Source organism: Propithecus coquereli, unplaced genomic scaffold (genome assembly GCF_000956105.1).
Source record: "Propithecus coquereli isolate 6110/MARCELLA unplaced genomic scaffold, Pcoq_1.0 Scaffold95, whole genome shotgun sequence".
NCBI classification, from domain to species: domain Eukaryota; kingdom Metazoa; phylum Chordata; class Mammalia; order Primates; family Indriidae; genus Propithecus; species Propithecus coquereli.
In genome coordinates, this window is record NW_012155840.1 from 7,850,369 (window position 1) to 7,873,213 (window position 22,845).

General features: G+C 36.6%; 1 protein-coding gene across 1 annotated transcript in view; it reads left to right on the plus strand.

Annotated features, from left to right (window-relative positions):
* The window catches only part of FOCAD (focadhesin), a 255,124-nt gene that overhangs the window by 167,576 nt on the left and 64,703 nt on the right, over nucleotides 1–22,845 (plus strand). The window contains exons 19-22 of the mRNA XM_012665049.1: nucleotides 4,245–4,430; nucleotides 9,317–9,438; nucleotides 15,281–15,373; nucleotides 21,165–21,253. Of these exons, the coding sequence (XP_012520503.1) occupies nucleotides 4,245–4,430; nucleotides 9,317–9,438; nucleotides 15,281–15,373; nucleotides 21,165–21,253 (490 nt within the window). The remainder of the gene's footprint in view (nucleotides 1–4,244; nucleotides 4,431–9,316; nucleotides 9,439–15,280; nucleotides 15,374–21,164; nucleotides 21,254–22,845) is intronic.

The following is a 22,845-nucleotide window of genomic DNA, read 5'->3' on the forward strand; positions in this document are numbered from 1 at the left end:
GGGCATACTCAGTTACCCAAAGAGATCTTGAGAAATGTTATCTTTCACAAATGCAGATGTACAAAAAGGACATCACTTCATTTATTGAGGAAGTTTTAGTGTTTTAAAATACACACACAATGATGACACACAAAGCCAACGTTTTGATGATGCACTTTCATGGAGTCAAATTTGCAAAAAATGCATAAAACCAATTAGAACTCTGTAAAAGTCTTTAAACAATTTATACCTCCAGTGTTGGAAATGATGTGAAGATGAAATACATAACAGTGAATTGGTGCTCTGGGTGAAGGGGCAGAAGTTGTACACAACTGTATAATTTGGCAGGGGAGGTTTCCTGTGTTTTTTTTGCTTGTGTTTTCGCTTCCATCTTCAAAACTCTCACTGCATTTGTATTTGGAGAATGGTTGTGGTCTACAAATTTTGTAAGTGTACATTGTCCATTTGAAAGTCCATTGCAATTAAGCAATTTTCTGCTTTTACAGCACCAATAATAATTAGTTTTTAAACCTTTTATCATTAAGTAGCCTTCTGCACATATTACAGCCTTTTTATGAGGGAGCAATTTCACATATCTTTTCCATTGTGTTGTAAGGAATTCAGTGAGAAGGAATGATATTTGGCTTCCCCAATACTAAATCTGTATTAGTCAGGGTTCTCCTGAGAGACAGACCCAATAGGATATGTATATAGATAGAGGGGATTTATTAGGGGAATTGGATTATGGTGGCTGAGAAGTCCCATGACAGGCCGTGTGCAAGCTGGAAACCCTGGGATGCCGGTAGTGTGGCTCAGGCCAAGTCCAAAGGCCTCAGGACCCTGGGAGCCACTGGTGCTGGTGTAAATCCTGGAGTTTAAAGGCTGGTGAGTCTGAAGTTCTGAGGTCCAAGGCAACAGAAGAAAAGTCTGTCCCAGCACTCAGAGACCAGTTTGCCTTCCGTATTTGTTTTCTCTGGGTCCCTGGCCAGTTGGATGGTGGCCACCAACAATGAGGGCAGATCTTCCCCACCTGGTCTACTCAGCCTCACACACTAACCTCCTCTGGAACCACCCTCACAGACACACCCAAAATAGTGCTTTACCAGGTTTCTAGGTATTCCTTAATCCAGTCAAGTTGACACCTAAAATTAAGTCCACAAATCCGCCCTTTGTCAACTTGGCACCCATGTGCATCTCCTTAAACCATGCTTAATTTCCACATAAAGGCAATAACAAGGTAATAGTTCCAGCTACTGTGATGCAATTAACATGATACAATGATCCCGTGTACAACTGGAAACACTAATCCCTTTTCCAGGATTTGGCCTTCAGGAAATATTTGGCATTTTAATCCTTTGGGATTATGATTTTAGAGATTTTAGGTGTTAGGAATTTTCTAGTTTAGGGATTTTGATCTTTTGGAATTTCAACATCTGGAATTGTGTCTTTTGGGATTATGATCAGCACTCATCCTTAAGATCCATTCAAATAGTTGCCGATATCAGTTGCTTGTTTTTTTATTGCTGAGTAGTGTTCTATTGTATGAGTTTATCACAGTTTGTATATTCATTCAGCTGTTGAAGGACATTTGGGTTATTTAAAAATTTTTTATTTGACATCCTGTGTCCTATAAATTCTCAGCTTCTTTTCAAATTCTCACCTGGTCATCTGTAAGGAAGAGACTAGGGCAAAGGTTAAAAACAATGGAAAAAATTCTAGTTACTAGTTTAGTAGTTGGGGGAAGATGGAGTTCTATGTATCAGCTACATGTAGGCTCTTGACTTTTCCTCATTTAAATTATTGTCTGGGCTGGTGTTATTTGAATTCTCCAGGCTGGCGTTATTTGAGAACCTGTAGTTCACTGTAGAGCTTGAGAAATAAACAAATTTTCATTGCTGGGTTAATCCATGTGCAGATGTGTACTTGTCCCTTGACATGATTCACTTTTTGCCAGAAAAGGATTCCTTCTTAAAAAGCATGAAATTATCTTCTCTCACTGTAGTGCCTTTATCCTCACAAATATACGATTCCTAGCCACATTGCGAAAAGTCTATATTGATACCCAGTTTGAAGCAGTCATACCTGTGCCTACATATGCAGGAATTGGGGAACATGGCCTGCAGGTGGATATTACTTAGGTTTTTCATGTAGGTGACATAGTGATCAGGGTCGTGACAAAGGGCAGGGGATATGTTCAGATAGAGTAATTGAAGAGAGTTTAATAAAGGACCTATTTACAATTGTGTTGTCAAAATTAAGAAAAATCCCCAAGAGACGGTGAATCATCTCACCATGGGTAATGTCCTTGGACTGCAGAGATAAGAAGAGGGAGAAGAGAGAGCATCTATATTATAAATAGGGCTGCCTAAGGGGAGCCAGGACCTTCAGAAGAGGGATGCTACAGAAGAGGTAACCTGTAGCAATCCTGCAAGAAAGTGTCTGGGGAATACATTCCCTGACTTATAGCAATGTTTTCACCCTCTGATCTTCTGCCAGTGTCTCTCATTGGTTGAAGTCAACCAGAAGCCAGAGGACAAGGGGGCCTATTGATGCATTTCTCAAAGGTTATTCTTCCAGAACACAGAGTAGGGTTGAGAAGGGTAGTGGGAAGATGTGGAGGGGAAAATGGAAAACATCCCACACAGGTGTTCTCTGAGCTTTGAATGGAGAAGCTTGGTTGCATCTAGGAGGGTTCTATATAGAAACAGAATTGGGTACTGAATAGGTGCTACAGTGAATACTTGGCACCTTTAATATATTATGGTCATTTGAAGGACACTTTTAGATCTATTCAGAATGAAATTCCAGTGTAGTTAGGTGGACCCCTGCTTTTTGTTCCTCTAAGAGGCAGATGCAGTGGTTTTCTTTCTTATTTTCCACTCCATAGGACTTGTTTAGTTTTAATGTGTTTTTGTTTTTGTTTCTGTATTGGGTAACCTCTAGTGGTCCTTAGGAAAATGACATTTGAATATAAACCTATAGTCTTATCAAATATTTTGTTTGGGCATTCTATAGTCTTCTTTTTTTTTTTCTTTTTGAGACAGAGTCTCACTGTGTTGCCCAGGCTAGAGTGCCGTGGCATCATCCTTGCTCACAGCAACCTCAAACTCCTGGGCTCAGGCGATCCTCCTGCCTCAGCCTCCCGAGTAGCTGGGACTACAGGCATGCGCCACCATGCCCGGCTAATTTTTTCTATATATTTTTAGTTGTCCAATTAATTTCTTTGTATTTTTAGTAGAGACGGGGTCTCGCTCTTGCTCAGGCTGGTTTCAAACTCCTAAGCTCAAACAATCCGCCCGCCTCGGCCTCCCAGAGAACTAGGATTACAGGCGTGAGCCACCGTGCCCGGCCCATTCTATAGTCTTCTGATCCCACATTTCTGTGTTATTTTGTAATAGGTAAAATGTCAAGCAATAAAGATTTGGACTTAATTAGAAGAAACACAAGCAAAGAAATAATAAAAGAATATTTTATTTTTAAGTAATTGTACTCATATTGCTACAGAATGATGGATTGTCATGAAAGGCCTCTTTGAAAACACCTAAATGACAAGGAAAAGCCAGTTTCATGAAAATCTGGGACTACTATGTTCCAAGTAGGGGGAATAAAAAATGCAGTGGCCCTGACTTAGGTATCAACTTTGTGTTTTGAGGAATGGAAAGAGGCCTCATGGAAGTGTGGCTTCCTCATAGCAAGGAGTGAATCTGGTAGAGATGAGCTCCGAGAGAGTCAGGGGCTAGACCATAGAAGGCTTTGATCATGGTCAGAAGTTGTGATTTTATTCTACATACAGTGAAAACCCATCGGAATATGTTAGGGAAAGGAATGGCAAAATTCTGGCTTCTGGGCAGAGGAAAGTTTATAGGGGTAATCAAGAGGAAAAGGAACCAAGAAACTAGTTTTTACATTGGTTTATATGGGGAAGAGAGAAGACAAAAAACTGTAAGTCACAGTGAAAATAGAAATGAATGGATTCGGGATATATTTTGAAAGTGGAGTCGTGAGGACTTGCTAATGGATTACATGTAAGAAATGAGAGAAAGAGAGGAGTTAAGAATGACTCTTAAGTTTTTGAGCTTGAGCAACGGGGTGCTGTGTTCTAATTTGGGGAACACTGAGAAAGGGATGGGCATCAAGAGTTCTCTTTTTACCATGTGAAGTTTGGCTAGAAATAGAGCTTAGTTTTTTGTATATTAGTTAAGAATGAATGTTTCTCTTCTAACATATTGTATAACTCTACTTTTGGTCTGTTTTTATCCCCTTAGCTTTGGAGGAATTTTTTACATCACTTGTGAAGCAAGAAATGGTGAATATGCCTCGTGGGATATATCACTCTGCGTTAAAAGGGGGTGCCCGCACAGACCAGGGGAAGACTGTAGCAGGAATCCCCAATTTTATGTTGAAAATGTATGAAACAAACAAACAACCAGGATTGAAACCTGGCCTTGCAGGTAAGGATAGTGCATAGTATCAAGGTACAGGTTTTTAATGTAATGATTTAACTTCCACTTCCAAGTAAGATATAATGGATCATGGGCATTGCTGCTGCAAACATCCAGACACAGCTATATAAATTATAAATAATCGCATTTTAAAAGGCATCAGAGAATCGTAGAAGCAAACACAAATAGATGGACTAAAATTCCAGAATAGGCAGAACATGTTAGATTTTACAACTGTTTCCTCCTGCCCCTCCATTTGGGGATATTCACTCATTCTGGTTGTGTCCTGGAATTGGGGCTTGGCCTAGGCAGAGGCCTGGCCTATTGGAGGAAAAAAGAAACCAGTGGAAATTTTAGTGGTTGTACGGGACTAAGGTGACAAATTAGAGATTTTCCTCATAAGATATTTGCTGAATTTTGAGCTTGTAGCAAAAGCTAGGCTGAAAGCTTCTGAAAAGCAAAGTGAAATCTCCTTCAGTCTTGTGGTGCTCAGGAAACGAAGCCTAGCTAGGAGAATGGGCCCGAAAACAAAACTCCCAAGAGGTGAAAGCCCTAGAGAGAGTGGTGACTTGATATTGAAGATCTACAGCTGCTCTCACCTGAGTGCTCTTACTAATCTGGCCCCAGCTGGAGGCTGAGTATTCGGGCTCATCCTTAGCAAGAACCTGGTGCAGCAGGAGACTGGAGGTGGAGAAACCAACAGAGATCTTGGCATTCATGTGGTGCTGGAGTGACAAAACTTAGAACTTCAGGGACCTCAAACATACAGCTTGTTTTTCCCTTGAGGTATTTGCCAAATTTTGAGGCTTTATGGGATGGGAAGCTAAAGAGCTAAGCTGAAAACTTCTGAGGACAGACCTGAATCTTCCATAGTCTTTCCAGACTGTGGAGTCAATTAAATATCTTGTGTTGGGGGGAGTTGGTGGGGAGAGACATGCCCTAGCAGCAGGAGTAAACCAGGGGTGGACTGAGATTTACCAAAACTATAATCAGCCTTACCTAGATCAATCCTTGATTAAGTTGTGATGATCAGTCCTTCCCCCAGTCTGCCTAACAGAAGGGAGAAGAAAACCACTCTCTGATAAACAATAACATCATTTACAGCTTCGGTAGTTCTTTCATACACTGCCCAGCATATAATGGAAAAGTACTAGACATATGAAAAAGGAAAAAGCTGGAAATGAAGGAGGCATTTCACGGAGATAAAGAAGTCACTCCATTAAGAAAATATCATAATTCTAATTGGTATACATGAAATAACATAGCTTTAAAATACATGACAAAACTGAACAGACCTAAAAGAAGAAATAGACAAACCCACAATAATAGTGGAAACTTAAAAATATCTTTTTCTGTAGTTGGCAGAGTAAGTAGACAAAAAATCGGTAAGCTTACAAAATATCTGAGCAACACTGTGAACGAACTTTACTGACATAAAGAACACTGTACCTTACAATAATAGATTCAATATTCTTAACTATACATGGAAAATTTATCAAAATGACCATGTCCCAGACCATAAACTTCAATAAATTTCAAAATAGTGAGGTCACTTAGAGTCTATTCTCTGATGACAATGGGATTAAGCTAGAAATAAATAACAAAAAGATAACTAGAATATCTTTAGTGGGCTGAAAATTGAACAGTATACTTATAATCCATGGATCAAAAAAAAAATCAAAATGTAAGTTAGAAAATAGTTTGATAATGGAGACAAGCCATATAACTTGTGGGATGTAGCTAAAATAGTGTTTAGAGGTAAATTTACACCTTCAATGTATATATTAGAAAAGAAGAAAGGCAAACAATCATGATTTAAACTTCCATTTCAAGAGGCTTGAAAAGGAACAGCAAATCAAACTTAAAGAATAAAGGAGGAAATAATAAAGACAATAAAATCAGTGCAATAGAAAACATATAAAATAAAGAATATCAGTAAAGCCAAAAGTTTATTCTTTGAGAAATTTAACAAAATTGATAAAGCTATTGTAAATCTGGATACTAAAATACAGAAAACACAGATTATCAGGAGCAACAAAGGAAACACCAGTTCAGACACTGTGACATTCAAAAAAAATAAATATGATGAAGAAATTTTAGCTTATATTTTTCACAATTTAGATAAGATTTAGAAATACCTCAAAATATAAAACTTACCAAAACTGACAGAAATAGACTATACAAATAGTTTGATATGTATTTAAGATACTGAATCTGTAAACTAACAGCCTTCCAACAAACAAAACCCTAGCTGCAGATGGCTTCCTTGATGAATTCTTCCAAAAAGTTAAGAGAAAAATAACAGTAATCTTAGAATAGATTAAGATTTATTCTGAGAAAACAAAAGAATAACAGCAAATAGAAAAAATAGGGACATTCTTTTTAGGGGACCACTAGCATAATCTTAATGCCAAAACTCTATGAGTACTTTACAAGAAGGGAATGTTACAGACCAATCTTTTCTGTGAACATAAATGCAAAAATCTGAAACAAAATCTTAGAAAATTGAATTAAGCAATGCATACAAAAATAACAGTAATCTTAGAATAGATTAAGATTTATTCTGAGAAAACAAAAGAATAACAGCAAATAGAAAAAATAGGAACATTCTTTTTAGGGGACCACTAGCATAATCTTAATGCCAAAACTCTATGAGTACTTTACAAGAAGGGAATGTTACAGACCAATCTTTTCTGTGAACATAAATGCAAAAATCTGAAACAAAATCTTAGAAAATTGAATTAAGCAATGCATACAAAGAATAATACGTAACAAGTGAGGTTAACTTAACGTTTGAAAATCAATATAATTCATTGCATTAAGAGAAAAAGGCAGAATGATTGTTAAATGGTCTCAGCGCAGAAAAAGCCTTTGAAAAATTTATAATCTATTCACCATATCAAAAAGATTCTCATTAAACTACGACTAGAACTTACTTTATTCTGATATAGAACATCTACCATGTCATATTTGTACTTAATACTGAAATATTGAAGTTGTCTGAGATTGGAAAAAGATGGATGCTTGTTACTACCACTATTATTCAATATTGTACTGGAGGCCATAGCTAGTGCAATAAGTCAAAAAAAAGAAATAAAAATCATAAGGATTAGAAATGAAGAAATAGTCATTATTTGCAGATAACATGGTTGTATACATAGAAAACCAAAAATAATCTACAGACTAATTACTAGGATTAATAAATGAATTCAGTAAGGTTACTGCATACATACAAAGGTGAACATATAAAAATCAATTGTATATTTTCATATACCATAACAAATGGAAAGTCTAAAAAATATACTATTATAATAGCATCAAAAAATATCAAGTACCCAGAATAAATTTAGCAAAAAGTGTATATAATGTGTACACTGAAAGCTATAAAATATTATTGAGAGAAATTAAATAAATCCCAATAAATATAGTGATCTACCATGTTTATGGATTAGAAGACTTCATATTGTAAAAATGTCAATTCTCCGCAAATTAATATATAGATTTAACCCAATTCCAATTAATATCCCAGTAGGTTTTGAAAACTGACCATTTGATTCTGAAATTTGTACATAAATGCAAAAGGCCAAGAATTGCCAAGGCAACATTGAAGGACAAGTAGGAGGATATATGTTACTAGATATCAAGACCTATTATAAAGCCACAATAATTGACAGTGTAGTATTAGTGCAAGAATTGACATACTGACCAATGGAAGAATATAGAATGTTCAGAAACACATACAAGGTTACCAGATTTATAACAAAGGTGACACTGCAGTGCTAAAGAGAAAAGAAATGGTCTTTTCAACAAATGATCCTGTAATTTAAAACACTAATTATAAAAAGAATGACAAATTATATTAAAATTAAGAAGAGGTGTTAATTAAAATGTACCATTAATGAAGACTGAACAGGCAACTGACAGAGTGCAAGAAGGAATTTACAATACATGTGTCTGAAAAAGTTATATCCAGAATACATAAAAAAACTCTTGCAAATCAATAAGAAAAACACAATAGAAAAATAGGAAAAACAATAGAACAGACACTTCAAAAAGAGCATATTCAAGTGTTCAATGAAGACAATGAGAAGATGGGCAACTTCATCAGCATCAGAAAAATGCAAGTTAAAACTACAACAAGATACCACTACATACCTACCAGAGTGGCTAAAATGAAAAAAGATGGAAAATACGATGTATTGGTAAGTATGCGAAGTAACCAGAACTGCTGTTGGGAATGTAAGTTAGTACAAGTTTGGAAGACTGGTACTGAGCAAATTTATACCCTGTTTTTCCTGGTCATTTCATTCTTAGGGATAAACCAAAATGAAGCTGCCGAAAGACATATACTATAATATTCATAGCAGCATTATTCGAGTATTCCTAAACTTGAAAGCTGCTTAACTGCCTGTTGACAGTAAAATGGGTAAATAAATTGTAGTATATTCACATGATGGAATATTATTCAGCAGTGAGGATGAATATACTACAATTGCCAGTAACAAAATAATACAAATGATCCTTGCAACAATTATGTTGAATGAAAGAAGCCAAATAAAACGTGTACACAAGTCTAATTCCATTTATATAAAGTACCAAAGTAGGCAGAATGGTGATTGAATTATGCTACCTTTGGAGTGGAGTGAGTGTGGCTGGAAGGAGCCATCTGAGATGTCGATCATGTTTTGTTTCTTGATATTTTAAATGTTACCTTTTTATATCTCTTATATTTTTTCTATTCTTAGACACAATAGTTGAAAATCATAACTTGCTTAGCAAATTATCTTTTCATTTATAAGTCTCTATCCAGATTGATTATGGATTACTGAGCATATAATTAGTAAGGTTTTGCCATTAGAAATGTTTTATTAATTTCCTTTTTTTTTTTTTTTAAGGTGGTATGTTATTTTGCTATGATGTTTCGATGTATCAGAGTAAAGACGGCAAACCATTGAATAGACTTACAGCCAGTAGAGGGAGAAGTTTCAAGCAGACATCACTTGCTCTTGTACATGAGGTAGGTTCCCCTATTCTCCAACAGCCTGTTCTTTGTATAAGCTTAGGGTATCCCTCCTTCTCTTTTTATGTTTATGAAATTGGGTGTTAGAAGAGTTATCGATTTTTCAGTTTGTTCAGCTTTTAAGTTGTTGTTAGGTTGGAGTGGTGACTTCTAAGCTCCTCACAGGTTGGACCGGAAACCACTGCTCTTTATATTTTGAAGTGTATTTTGCTTTGTGTAATTGTCAATACTTCTCAAGAACTGTGTGTTAGCTAAATCAAGTGATTTTCAATGCCATGGAGAACAAGCTATTTAATGTAATCTGTGATAAATTCCTTTGGAAAGTGTTACGTCCTCTTATTTTTAAAAGCTTTGAATTCTTTGGCTTGTCTTAGAATGAAATTCTCCCATGTTACTTTTGGAAGAATCACAGATCCAAGCCTGATTTGGGTTTGGCCTGACATACCAGGAGCGGTGCATAATTGTTGTCTTGTTTAGACTTCTCTAAAAGTGAAGTGCCCTCTTTCTTTGCTCCTTTGAACTGGGGACAATCTGTGGTCATTTCAGATCTACTAGGGCTTCTCCAAGCTCACGTGACTGTCCTGTTCTGATTTATACCTACTGCTCATCCCGAGGTTAACTTGGCTCATCTTGAAGAGGAAGCTGAAGGTGAATGACAGTTTGCTTCCCTGAAATTTGCTGCCAGTCTTGTCATCCTTTGGCATTTCTAACTCTGACGTGACACTCTCACCTAAATTGGGTGATTCTGCTTTGTCCCTGGATGAGAATGGCAGTCCTGCTTCATTATTTTCTCCATTCTTGGGCACATGCAAATTTTCCTGATCCAGCTGCTGCTACCCAACCATATTTCTGCCTCAGCATTAGGTAATGAGCTGTATTTTCATTTTTATTTCAGAAAAACCTTATCCAGACTTACTGACAGCTCTACTCTGAATGAAATCTTTAGCTCGTTCTCTTTCTTTCTCACTTTCTTGCTTTCTTTTCTTTTTTAAGTGGTCATCATTTGATCCTTTTTGCCTGATAAGTTAATTAGTTTTTCCTGCCTCTTTTAAATTTATCCCCCAGATGCTCAAAAGTACATATGATATAACCAATCATTTGAAATATAAGAAGTGCATTTGCCTTTTTCTTTCAGTTTTGTCTTTATTTAAAAAACATATTTCTTACAAAGTACATGGAGTAGTGTTAGCATTTATGCAATATGAAACAATTAGATGAAAATTGTGAATAATAATGGGGAGAAGTGGTATCTGTGCTTATTACGGATTCCCACTAGAAAATACTCTGAAAAGTATGGTTTGCTGTATTTTAGATACTCCGTAATTACCATGTGGATGTGAGTTGTTATGGTAACTGGGTTTCCCCCCTTCTATTAAATAACAGAGTAAATGGTTGCTTGAGATGTGATTGAATTGTCAGCTTTCAAGCTCATGTTATCCTGATGGGATACAGGGTGGAGGGGTGGGTGAGAAAGAGGGAGAGAGGGAGAAAGAGAAGGAGGGAGGGAGGGAAGAGGGTAGAGAGAGAATATTAAATGTCCAGAATGCACCTACAAAGAGATGAGTGTCATTTTACATTAAAAAAGTGTCCTCCCTTTTCTTCTCACTATTTGTCAGGAGGCAATAGTAACAAAAAATTATTTTGTGCCAACAAAATTACTGTTGACAGAAAACGGAAGCCTATTATTTCTTATGTATAAACAATGGGACACTGAGTGGCTTTTGGGGTCTGTAACACTAAATGCAAATGGTTTTTCTTCTGGGAATGTGGGAAGAAAGTGTGTGTGTCACAAAGCTAAATGTAGTGGTTCAGTATTCATCTGTGTGTCTATGTAGCAACTAACATTAAATACTTTTATTTTGATAATAAAGAGTACATCTGGTGAGCATGAAAGATGCCTTTATGAGATTAGGGTTTTAAAATTAATAGCAAATACTTAGTTTTCCTGTCAATTTTTACGTGCTGCTCTGCCTGTCCTAGTTTAATGATCAAAGAACCTCCTCAAAAGTTTGTCTTACTTGATTTATAATATTTAATGAAGGGCTGTTAAAATGAGTATTTCTTGTAGATGGAATAATTATATTTGTTAAAATCACTCAAGAGATAGAACACACCACCAAATTTCTGGCAAAGTATCCTGAATAGTAAATTAACTAATTAGATGGCCATGCAGTCCCCTCAGGCAAAACATGTATCAGTGAACAAATATGATTACATTTCCATTTTCTCTCCTAACATTTTCCTGTATTTGTGAATTGTGTTTCTAAGCAGGATACATTCTGTCAAGCTAATATTTCAGGTACTTAATTGGAACCTATATGATACAAATAAAAAAGTTTGGGAAATTTAAAAATACAAGGTTTATAATCCCTGCTTTAAAATTTTGCCTGGTCACTCACTGTTTTTATCTGGAATTAAACATTTCCTGGCTAGAACACTTTGGACATGTTTTTCTAAAATCTCAAATAACTGTTTTCTCAACAACTCATGTTTGAGTTTGGCTGTATCTATTTTTAAAAGTTTTTTAGCATTGTATTTCCAGAATGATTGAAAGTTGAACATTATAATTTTCTGTGATTACTCACTTATGATAGTATGGTTTTCACATGACAAGAATTTGTTTTAAAGAGAATACTGTATATTTAATTCTGTTAAACTCAGCAGGTACTTAATTGAACCTTTACATGCAAGACACTGTTATGGGTACCACGGGAGGGATTCCAGCATAAGTGGGACATGATCTCTGCTCTTTAGGATTATATGAAATTAAAGTCTGTACACAAATAATCTAAGACAGAATCTGTGGAGTGTTACAAGAGAGGCATATAATGTACTGGAAGTATAGAGATGGGAGAAATTATTTCAGTATGTAGATAATGAGAGGAAGACAGGGCATTGAAGGCAGAAGGAGCAGTGAGTCCTGTAAAGTACAGGACAGGTATGGGAATTGGTTCATAACTCAATGCAGCCAGATTGTGGGTTATATGAAAGAGAGGAGCAAGAAATCAAGTGGGGTAATTGGTTGGAGGTCTTGGCCAACACAGTTATTTCTTTAAATGAATAGTGTCCTTTTGATTCTAAAAGACTAAACATTATACAAGAGTTTGTACTTTATTCTTTAATGAACCATCAAAAGTTTTTTATTATTATAAAAGAAGTTTTGTGTTAATGTAATAGTAGCAGCACCATTTAGAATGTGTTAGAAGGAAGAAAGATTTTATGCTGTTAAGAGATCAGTTAGGTGGCATGATTGTAAGCTAGGCAGGAATTAGGACTAACCCAATGAAGAAAGTAGGGACATAGATAATAAACATTTCAGAAGTAGACTTGACAGTGGAGTTAGGGGAAGGGAGAGCCCGGGATAAATCAGAAATTTCAAACATGGATAACTGGGATATTGATAGGTGATACTGACAGAACCAAGAAAGATACAGGGAAGAGTAGATTTTGAATGATGGCGTAGAAGTGTGCAGAGTGTGCAGTGAGGTTTCAGCTTCGTGATTTGAAATTATTTTGTTGATTGGGTTTTCTTCAAAGGCTTCTCACAAGTATAGCAAGTTAGATATAATTTTCATACTTTGTAAATGCTAATTGAATTTATTTTTTAACCTAGCAACGTTAACCTAAAATATAGGCAATGTGGTGGCTATACAGTATATTAAATGAAATAGCATCCTAAAATATATTTTTGCCAGAAATGGTCAGAGGAGTCCCTTTTGCTGTGATGCACCTGCAACATAAGGCAGGGCTTTCTCCAGGCTATTTCCCTAAGTCTCTCTGCATTAAGGGAAAGAACAAGAGAGTGCATTTTTAAAAGAGATTTATGCACCCCTAACTCCACAGAACACTAAAACTAGGGTATAATCCCATAACACATAGGGAGTTCAGGCTGGCATCTAGGCTGAAGCATTCTACTGTGTCCCTGCACCCACCTTCAGCCGTGGTCAGAACAGCAGGAAGAGGATTAGCTTTAACCTTCAGTTTATAACCTCCTTTTAAATAGGTTTCCTGGCATGAATGTCTTCATTTTTAGAGACTCAACATTTGATTTGCTTGTTTTCATTTACATTTTTTCCATAATCCTTTCCTTTTTTAACTCAAGTTTAAGAAGCAGTCAAAACCATTGTCTTCCCCAAAATTGCTCTTTTTGCCAATTTGCTGAGGCTATGCGGATCATTTGGCAGGAAAATTTTAAAATATTTTGAGGCTCTACAATGAGAGATAAAAGTTTTAGTTGTGGTGTTTGAGGGTTGTTTCTTTTAAATCCAGGTCTCAAAAGAGGGCTTAAAGATAGTTAATATATTTTATGAAAAGGGAACAGAATTGATAGGAAAAAAGTTAAAGAAGATTGCCCACATTTTGGAAACAGAGCAGGGCCAAGAACTGATTAATGTCTCCCCAGCTGGGAACATGGTCTAGGTTATAGTTTTCTTCCTGGATAACAAGAGAAGAAGCAGGAGTTGGAGCACTCATTCCTTCAAGGATTTTTGTTGACATGTGGACAAGGCTCCCCTTACCCTGCTCAGCAGTGTACTTAATCAGAAAAAGAAAAGCCCTGTCTTTATAATTTGTTTAAAGTTCATTTCATGGTCTGAGTATCTATTTCATACTGTTTGAGTATCTAATTGAAAAAAAAAAAAACAGCAGTGTCATGAAAGGTGATAGATCGTTGGAATTAATCTCTTTGTTTTCTTCATTCCCATGGAATCTTCATAATTTTACTTTATGATCTGTTTGTGCCTGTTTCTGGCTCTCTTATAGCTAGAAAACTCTCTGCAGACACAGACTGGTTGATAATCCTCTCATCTTCCCACAGTACCTTGTGTATAGTAGGCCCTCACTGAGACTGGGACTAAAAAACTTCCCAGAGGCATGAAAACCAGCTATACTCAGGCTGTCATCTTCCCTATCACAAGGCACTTGAGAATATTCTTATAATACAATACAATGCCCTTAAACTCTAGTTGTCATGATTTCTGTATAATTATATATAAATTTGTCATCTTTTTTTTTTTTTTCGTCTGTGAGACACAGACTGAAGTTTTAGTTGTTTGACTTTAGGTGAGATGAGTTACAGGAAACATGAAATGTGATGCACTGGGACTGTTTTTCTTGAGTGATCTTTCTTTAGCAGAAGCAGACCTTGGGAAGATTTGTTGCAAGATAGCCGTATACTAAGAGGTAGAAACAGAAATGACTATGAAAACCAGATGTTTTGTCTGGGCCTCTATTGAGAAACAGGGTTTCCGTGTTGGCATATATCGTTTTTCTCTTGTTTACCCACACTGATTAAAGGGCATTTGTCTAGTGGTGTGCACAATTACTGTGTGCAGTACTCATTTGCATGCTCTTACCACCATGGTTTCTACACAACATGATATTTCTGTTGGCAAGTTAAGCTTATTACTTCAGAAATTGTCATATTGGAAATCCAGGATATGAGCAGTATTTATTTTTATTTAAAATTACTAGGGGGATTTGTTAGACAATGCCTAGTTTCCTGACATTGGCAAAAGGCTCTACAGAGTTTCCCCCTAATTTTCAAGGACAGATTTGTATTACACATATCATTTTAACTTGTTATTATTGTAGGATTTTATTTGCTTTAATTTAGAAAATTCCAGGCTTACTTTATTTTGTCTTTATAAGACTCCAAACTTTTCTCCTTTGGAAACATGCAAAAGATATTATTTGTGGTTCTGATCCTGGACTGATTTGGTTTGTTTTTAGAACCTAAACCACTTAAATAAAGGGCAAGAAAGAATTGATGAGGTAGTCTTCCTTTTATTCTGTTTTAATACTGTGTAGTCTAACATGTTGTGGTACATTTTTCCCACAGGTTCACATCCAGCTTTCGGAGTGGCACCGTGCAATTTTTCTTCCCCAGGCCTGGCTTGCATATATGAATCGAGCTTATCATGCCATTTTACAGGTAATGAAACCATAGGCTAGATTCGCTTTGGGGGAGTGCCTCCTTATCTAAAGTTTTACTGCAAATATGTATTTAATATATTAAAAGCACTTGGAAAAACGCCATCAAAAATTCAGTGGTTATTTTTACTCTTAAAAGACTGTGAAGCATACATATGTCAGCTGCACTTTCAGTTTCAATGTTGATGCCCCCTGATCTGAGCCTCCCATTTAGAGTTCTCTCCAAGTGCCACTCGCCTCTGCCCTGCTGCCTTTTGGACATCCCCACCTGGCTGTCCCACAGCACTTGGCAGAGTGCGTCCCGGACTGAACTCATCCTCTCCCCCTTTGCCTGTGCTTCCTCCAGCTGGACTTGCTTACACCTCCAGCCTTATCTCTTAACCTTTCCCGCAGACTTTTATGTTTCAGCATCGTTAAATTTCTTTGTTTTCCTAAACTCAGCATGTCTTCCCTAACCTCCTAGAACACACATTGTTCTTTCTGCCTCAGACCCTGCCATTCCCTCTTTGCTCACCTAATTTCTGCTTGTTCTTCAGATCAATTTATCTGGGCAGGCGCTGGATTATATGCCCCTCTGTGTACTTCCTGAGTACTTGTGCTGCCCTTTTTGAAGCCCTTGCCAGGTGGTTATTTGTCTGGGGCCTCCAGTGGTCTCTGTTGCTCCTTAAAGGCAGGAGCTGGGTTTCCTTCTCTGTTGTCTCTGGCATAAGTGTGTAAAATATAATAGGTACTCACTAAATAAGTGAGATATACTCAATTTAGCTTCACTTGATCCAATAATATTGTAAGCTATCGTTTGTGAATTTTTAAAATTAGAAATAATTTTCAGTCACTTAGGGAATACGTGAGCGGTTAACAATATCAGAAAACAACTAGCTCAGTTCCTAGCTTGAAATTCATTGTTAAGGATGATAGAAAAAATCTGATGCTAGTTAAGCACTTTATGCTGTAGAATAAGATTTTCAAGGAGTCTCAGGAAGTGTGGTGTTAATAGTTAAAGATCACAACTGTCCTAAAAAAGTGGGGTTGGGGGGCTAGGATGGGGGAAGGAATGAATGTCTGGGAATTGGTGTTTCCATCTCAAATTAAAACCTTGCTATGACATATCTTACTAATCCCATATACTTCACAGATGCATCTTCAGAGATTCTGATTCATTAGAGCTGTGTAGGGGACCAGGAATCTCCATGTTTAACAGGCTGCCAGGTGATTTTAATGCATTTAGTCTACCAGCCAAACTTTGAGCAATACTGTTTAGATGATCCCCCAAGTGGCACCATAATCTGCATTTTAAAGATGTTTGTTTGGAACCATTGTTTCCTTACTCAGTTTTTATCCTTAGCAGCATCTGGGTACTCAGTGTGTTTTGAATAAATGCATGAGCGAATGCGTGAATGGTTCACGTCTCTACATGTTTCTTTAACATTATTATACACACCCTTAGCCAATTATAGTTTTTATTCAGGAAGCATAAGATTGTAAGTCAGAGTATGCACTTTTTCTCACATTCATTTTTCCCCTGAGTAATTTCGCAGCTTTCCTTCACCAAACATTTACGACACATATTTTGCTGGACAGGTCCCATGCTGAGTGTGTGGTATACAAAGGGAATTCCTCCTCCAAATGAACTCCCAGTCCAGTGTGGGAAGGCTAACATGTCCACTAGCAATTCCAGTAAAATATCCTTGATGCTTTAATAAAGGATGTAGAAAATGCTATGAGCACCTGTAAAAGGGAAAAATAATTCCTCCTCCTATAGAATGAACTGAGAATTTTATTTAGTTCTTTGTGTGACAGGCTAAATTGAATAGGATTATGGTGTAATTCTCCAGATGACTTGCAACTGATTACAGGGGAAAAAAAAATTCATTTGAGAGCAGCCTGAGCAAGAGTGAGACCCCATCTCTACTAAAAATAGGAAAATTAGCCAGGTGTGGTGGCGCACCCCTACAGGCCCAGCTGCTTGGGAGGCTGAGGTAGGAGGATTGTTTGCGGTTACAGTGAGCTATGATAGTGCCACTCCACTCTACCTGGCATGACAGAGCAAGACTGTGTCTTAAAAAACAAAACAAAACAAAACAACACTCCTTGATTTTTTTTTTTTATGGATTACCATTTGTTGAATAACTATTATATGCCCAACACTTAACATACTATTTCAATTAATCTGTATAGAAACCCTTTGAAATGGGTGTTATTAACCCCATGTACAATGGGCATTATAGATGGGGGAGCAGGGTAACTAGGAAAACAAAGAAAATGGCTCAAAACCCAACAATCAGTAAATGAAAGAACTGGAACTTAACGTGGATTTGTCTGACTCCAGAGCCTCAGCTTTTGCCCTGCGCCACGCATTTTCTCTAACACTGTCGTGAATTGTAATAACGAATAATGTAAATTTGTTTAATATTTTAAAGAACAGATGTGTTTATGAAAAATCTGCTGTTTTTAATAACACAGGTTAGTTATTCTGCCTTTCTGCTGTTATAGGTGATGGGATGTGTCTTTATGGTTTAAGATCTCTTTACTTTGGATTTCTCTATAGTAAGTCTGGTTCCATTGAGAATTGGTGACAAAAGAGGTGAAAATGAAAGTATGGACTATGATAAGATTTTCAGTATTATGTGAAAGTGTATTGGTCTTTTTTAACTTGAACAAGTTTTTTAAATGAGTCCACACACTTAAATAGAATTTATGGTATCTTAGAAGAATTGGAGCAACTGCCAGACTCCTTGTCTATATCAAGAATTTCTGGAAGACAGTCTTTTTTTGTATAGGAGTTATAGTTGCTTCCATCTGGTGCTAGACATATTTTGTAGCATTAAACTAGAAGATCATTTAGAGAAGCCATGTTTTATTCAATTAAGCCTAGTAGGCACACACAAAGGTACATTCTACGTTACTTCTTAGAGACTGATTAGGATGTGATTAAGTCTGAGATCTGAACACTGCTAGTGGCTTCTGCTTAGGCATCTGCTTCTAGCCTTGTCTAATTTTTCCACAAGAACTTGGGGTTATGTGCATATCAAAGTGGTCGACATGGGGAGGTATTTGCATTTCTTCTTATTAAGATGAAGAATGCAGATATGAGCTGATTGACGCTACAGAGACCATTTTGGTAAGGAGCCCTCTATAGTCGTCTTTACCTTGTTGCTCTTCTGGGATGCTGAGGAGGTTAAGGTCTCCAGTGTTGTGAAGGGGTTCTTTGGGATTGTGAACATGACCTCAAACAGGAGAGAGGTATAAAGGCAGGTCGACTGCAAACACTTGTTTCCTGAGTTGGTTGGCTAGTTGCAAAATAATCTGAAATCAAAGCCACGGTCAGGAACTGCAACTCCCAATAAGTTACTCTGTAACTATTTGAAAAGTTTCTTGTTCTGTGTGTGTTGAGCTAGGTGAAATTGCTCACTATGATTACCAAGCTCTTGGTTGTACAGGCTAGAGATAAAATTTAGGAGGGATGAATAGATTAGTAATTGGAATCTAGAGGCAATCCAGAAATCTCAATTCAGGTGATCATTTCAGTTACAGCTGTTAACCAGAGGCAGAGATGACTGAGCTGAGTGAGACTGGATCTTTATTACCAGTAAGTCAAGAATTGCAAGGCAAAGTGGATCTGAATAAGCAGCCTAACATGGATTGGGTGGAAGGGGTTAGGGAGACATTCCAGAAGAAGGGATGGAAAGGAACAGAGACTCTGAGAAAGAAAAGAAAAGAAATCTACTTAGTCACAATAGAATGGTTATACTAATTTATGACTACAGGGGCGATTAGAAAGGTAGGCCTTCACAAGAAGCTGCACGTATTCTAGTTTTTTTATGTTTTTTTTATTTCAAAACAGATTTTAACCTTCTAATTTCCTATTCCTCATCTTTTTTGGAAAAGCATTATATGAAATAAATGTTTTAGAAATTAAGAGGCATGATTTAAGAAGCTTAATTAGAGACAGGCAATACAAACTATTTTCTATTTTGTTTTGCCTGCCCTCCTAGGAGGCCAATATCAATATTAAATGTTAATATCAATGTCTTGCTAGTTCTATCATCTCTGATAACTTGTTCCAAAAGACAAAGGGGAGAATGAAAGTGCCAGGATTCTATCTTTGAAAATATGGAGATGGAGGTGGATATAATTGAAGGAGACAAACTATGAAGGATATGAATAGAGTGCTTATCACATCTCAGAGTACCTGAACTAGTAAGCCCCAGGCCACTGTGAGCCAGAATTTGTGCTACATACAAGGACTCTGTAGACTGATAAACAGTCCTTGCTTTCAATGTGCTCATAGTGTGGTAACTCAAAGTACATACAAGGAGAAATACAAGGACTTTATTTATAGTCCGGATATTACAATTTTGGGAACCTTTTTACTCTATGGGATTTTACAGATTAAAAGTATGAATTATTTCAGAAGGGATTTAGGTATATTCATGAAAGATGGTTTTATAAGAAGATAGTAAAGGGAGGTGGAGATTTTTGGTTATTGACAACAAACCTAATAATGGTTATCTATTTGTTATCAGGCACTGTTTTTAAATGGACACTTGTTCACATTATTTAATGTGATTCTCTACTACCATGAGATAGTTGTCAGGTACATTTACCAGTGAGGAAACTAAAGCTTAGAGAGGTAGAATAACTTGCCTGAATTTATGCAGCCAGTAAGTGAAAATGGCATCAGGCCAAGGCATTCTGAGCCACATCTTTAACCCTTCATGCCGTATTGCTTCTCTCTCTAAGGTATATATAGGAGATACTTTTCTTCTGTAGAACGTACTGTAGAATGCTAAAATCAATGAGAAAAAGACAACCAATAGAAAAATGGGCAGAATAGGAAATGCAAATACTCATGTGATAAGATGCTCAATCTCATTAGTAAATAAATAAAATTAAAATCTTAGTACCATTTCACATCCACTAGAATGGTTAAAAATTAAAATCCTGACAATTTCAAATGTTGGTGAGGATGTGAAATAAATAACCAGAACTCTTATTTACTGCTTGTGAGAAGTGACACAATCACTTCTGAAGATGGTTGGGCATTACACTGTAATGGAATGCACAATCTGAGTTCTTGTCCAATTTAGGGTTCATCAACAAGCCAGTGTTTTAATTAAATTTAACATAATTGGTGATAGAGTAGAGAGGAAAGCATCTGATCAAAATAATCCTGAGTATAAAAAGAAAAATGGAAAGGATAGTATTTGAAGGCTTTGGTCTTAAAGGGATAATATTAGGTATATTTTTATTATATGTAGAAGTTGGGAATTATATATATTTTTATAAGTTCCACTCAAGAAATAGAAATGTAATGTGGAGCTGTTGGAGGATAACTTATGTTATATATTCCCGAATCCTAAGTCTTACATACTTATCTAACTCATTTTCTACCATTGTTATGATACTGGTACATAGAGCCCAATCTTGGTGTAGCATCAGCTAAAATTGTCAGTTGCTAACAAAGGCAGACTATTACCATGTAAGGGAATTTTTAAAATGGGACCTATGAAATTAAAATTTGGTTTAATAGATATCCCAAATTGAAGTTCTCTGCACTAATTTTGCCAGACATACAACTTCTCCAGGCTGTACCACTTTGGTAAATGCAGAAATACCTGAGCACTGATGTGATTATTTCTCCTTACACATCGTCTCTCATCATCTAATATCCTATCAGGAACACTTAAGGCCAACTGGGAAAGGATACATCTGTATTTCCCAGAGAAATTTTAAGATCATTTTGGCTATCAAGTTTGCATGCTGATTTTTGCTGTTTCGTTTTTTTATTGCAGGGAAGAATAGGAGAGCTGGAGTTGCAGTTAAAACATGGGAAAGAAGGACCTGAGGAGGTGCAATACAAAAAAAGCACAGCCTGGCTTTGGTAAGGGGCTAGCGTTCTGCTGCCCATTGTTTGTCAGGGGAAGTGAGCATGGGGGGAAGGTAACTACTTTAAAAAGTGCTTTAAGATTGGCAATTTTAACTTCTGTATGAGCCTGAAGGGGAAACGACAGATCTATCTGATGGATGTATTTTTCACCCATTCCCCAGATATACTAGGAAAAGCTTTATTCATAAATTATACAGATACATTTTTTTCTAAAGCAATATGGTGATAGTTTTTTTCTTTTTTCCCCGAAACTGATTATTTTGTATGCTTTTGAATAAAAACCTGTTTTTCCACTCAATTAATTGCCTTCCAACTTCACATTTAGTCAAGGATTACACCTCTCCCTTTCTGCTTCCCCCCTTCCCCAAGACATCTTCATTGTTAGGGGCAACTTTACCACATCAGGGCTTTAATTTCTTTGGCAGACACTCCCTTGGGAATTCCCATTATATTATATAAAAATGTAAAGTGTTAGCTTTAAAAGCAACTTAAATTGTCACATGGGTTGGGAAGAATACCTTGTCAGATTAATGTTTCAGCAGCCTAGATTTAAGTAAAGTGCCTAGAATCTAAATAGCTTTGCCTACAGCCACAGGTTGCTTTAATCTAAAAATCTGTCCAAAGGTTACTTGATTTTAGGCTTTTATTATATTTACTGACAATTGGCTCATGTAGAAAAGCATAAGCTCTATGTGTGTGTGTGTGTGTGTTTAATTAATTCTATTCTAAGTTACATTTTCTAGATTTATTAAAAAATAGCAGTGAAGCTTAAAACATTGCGATATTGGATTTCAGATTCGAGATTAAGAATTTGGATTTTGCTTCCTATTGCTGTTATCTTTTGCATCTAGTTCTAATTTCATCTTCTGAAAGTGATAATTTGGTGGGAGTGGTATATTTGCTACACTCTCCAAAATATATAGAGAGACCTATGGATATATATCCCTGGTGAAACTCATGGGCTATATGTGTATGTTAGTATAAAGGAGACAGGTCCCTAGAGGTTGAACTAGAAAATTCACAAATTTGCAGTATCTGAAAAGCTATTGTGAAGTGAGCTCTTCAGCATCCTCACTTAATTGGAATACAGTCCTAAATCCAAATAAAGACATCACTTTATTTGTTATTTCAAAAAGCGGTGATTGAGCATCTATTATTTGCCAGCCACCATTCTAAGCTCAGAGGAACAACAGTGAACAAAGCCCCTTCTTTGTCCTCTCAAAGCTTGTACTTGATTGAATGGAAATAGATAATAATCAAATAAACAGATTTAATATGATAGATTTTGATTATTGGAAGAAAAATAAAGTAGGGTAAAGGGAGTAGAGAGTGACTTGGCTGGGTGAGATTAGGGAGGAGGGTATTACTGTTTTCTGCAGAGTGTTTAGAGAGTGCTTTAATAATATGACATTCAAATGAAACCTGAAAGAAGTGGAGTGATAGAGTGAGCTAAGCTGATATTTGGGAAAGAGCATTCCAGGATGAGGGAACAGCAAATTCAAAGGCCCCAGAAGTGTACCTGGCAAGGAGGGAAGTAATAGGACATGAGAGAAGAGACGTTCAGGAGATCAGATTGCGGAGGGTCT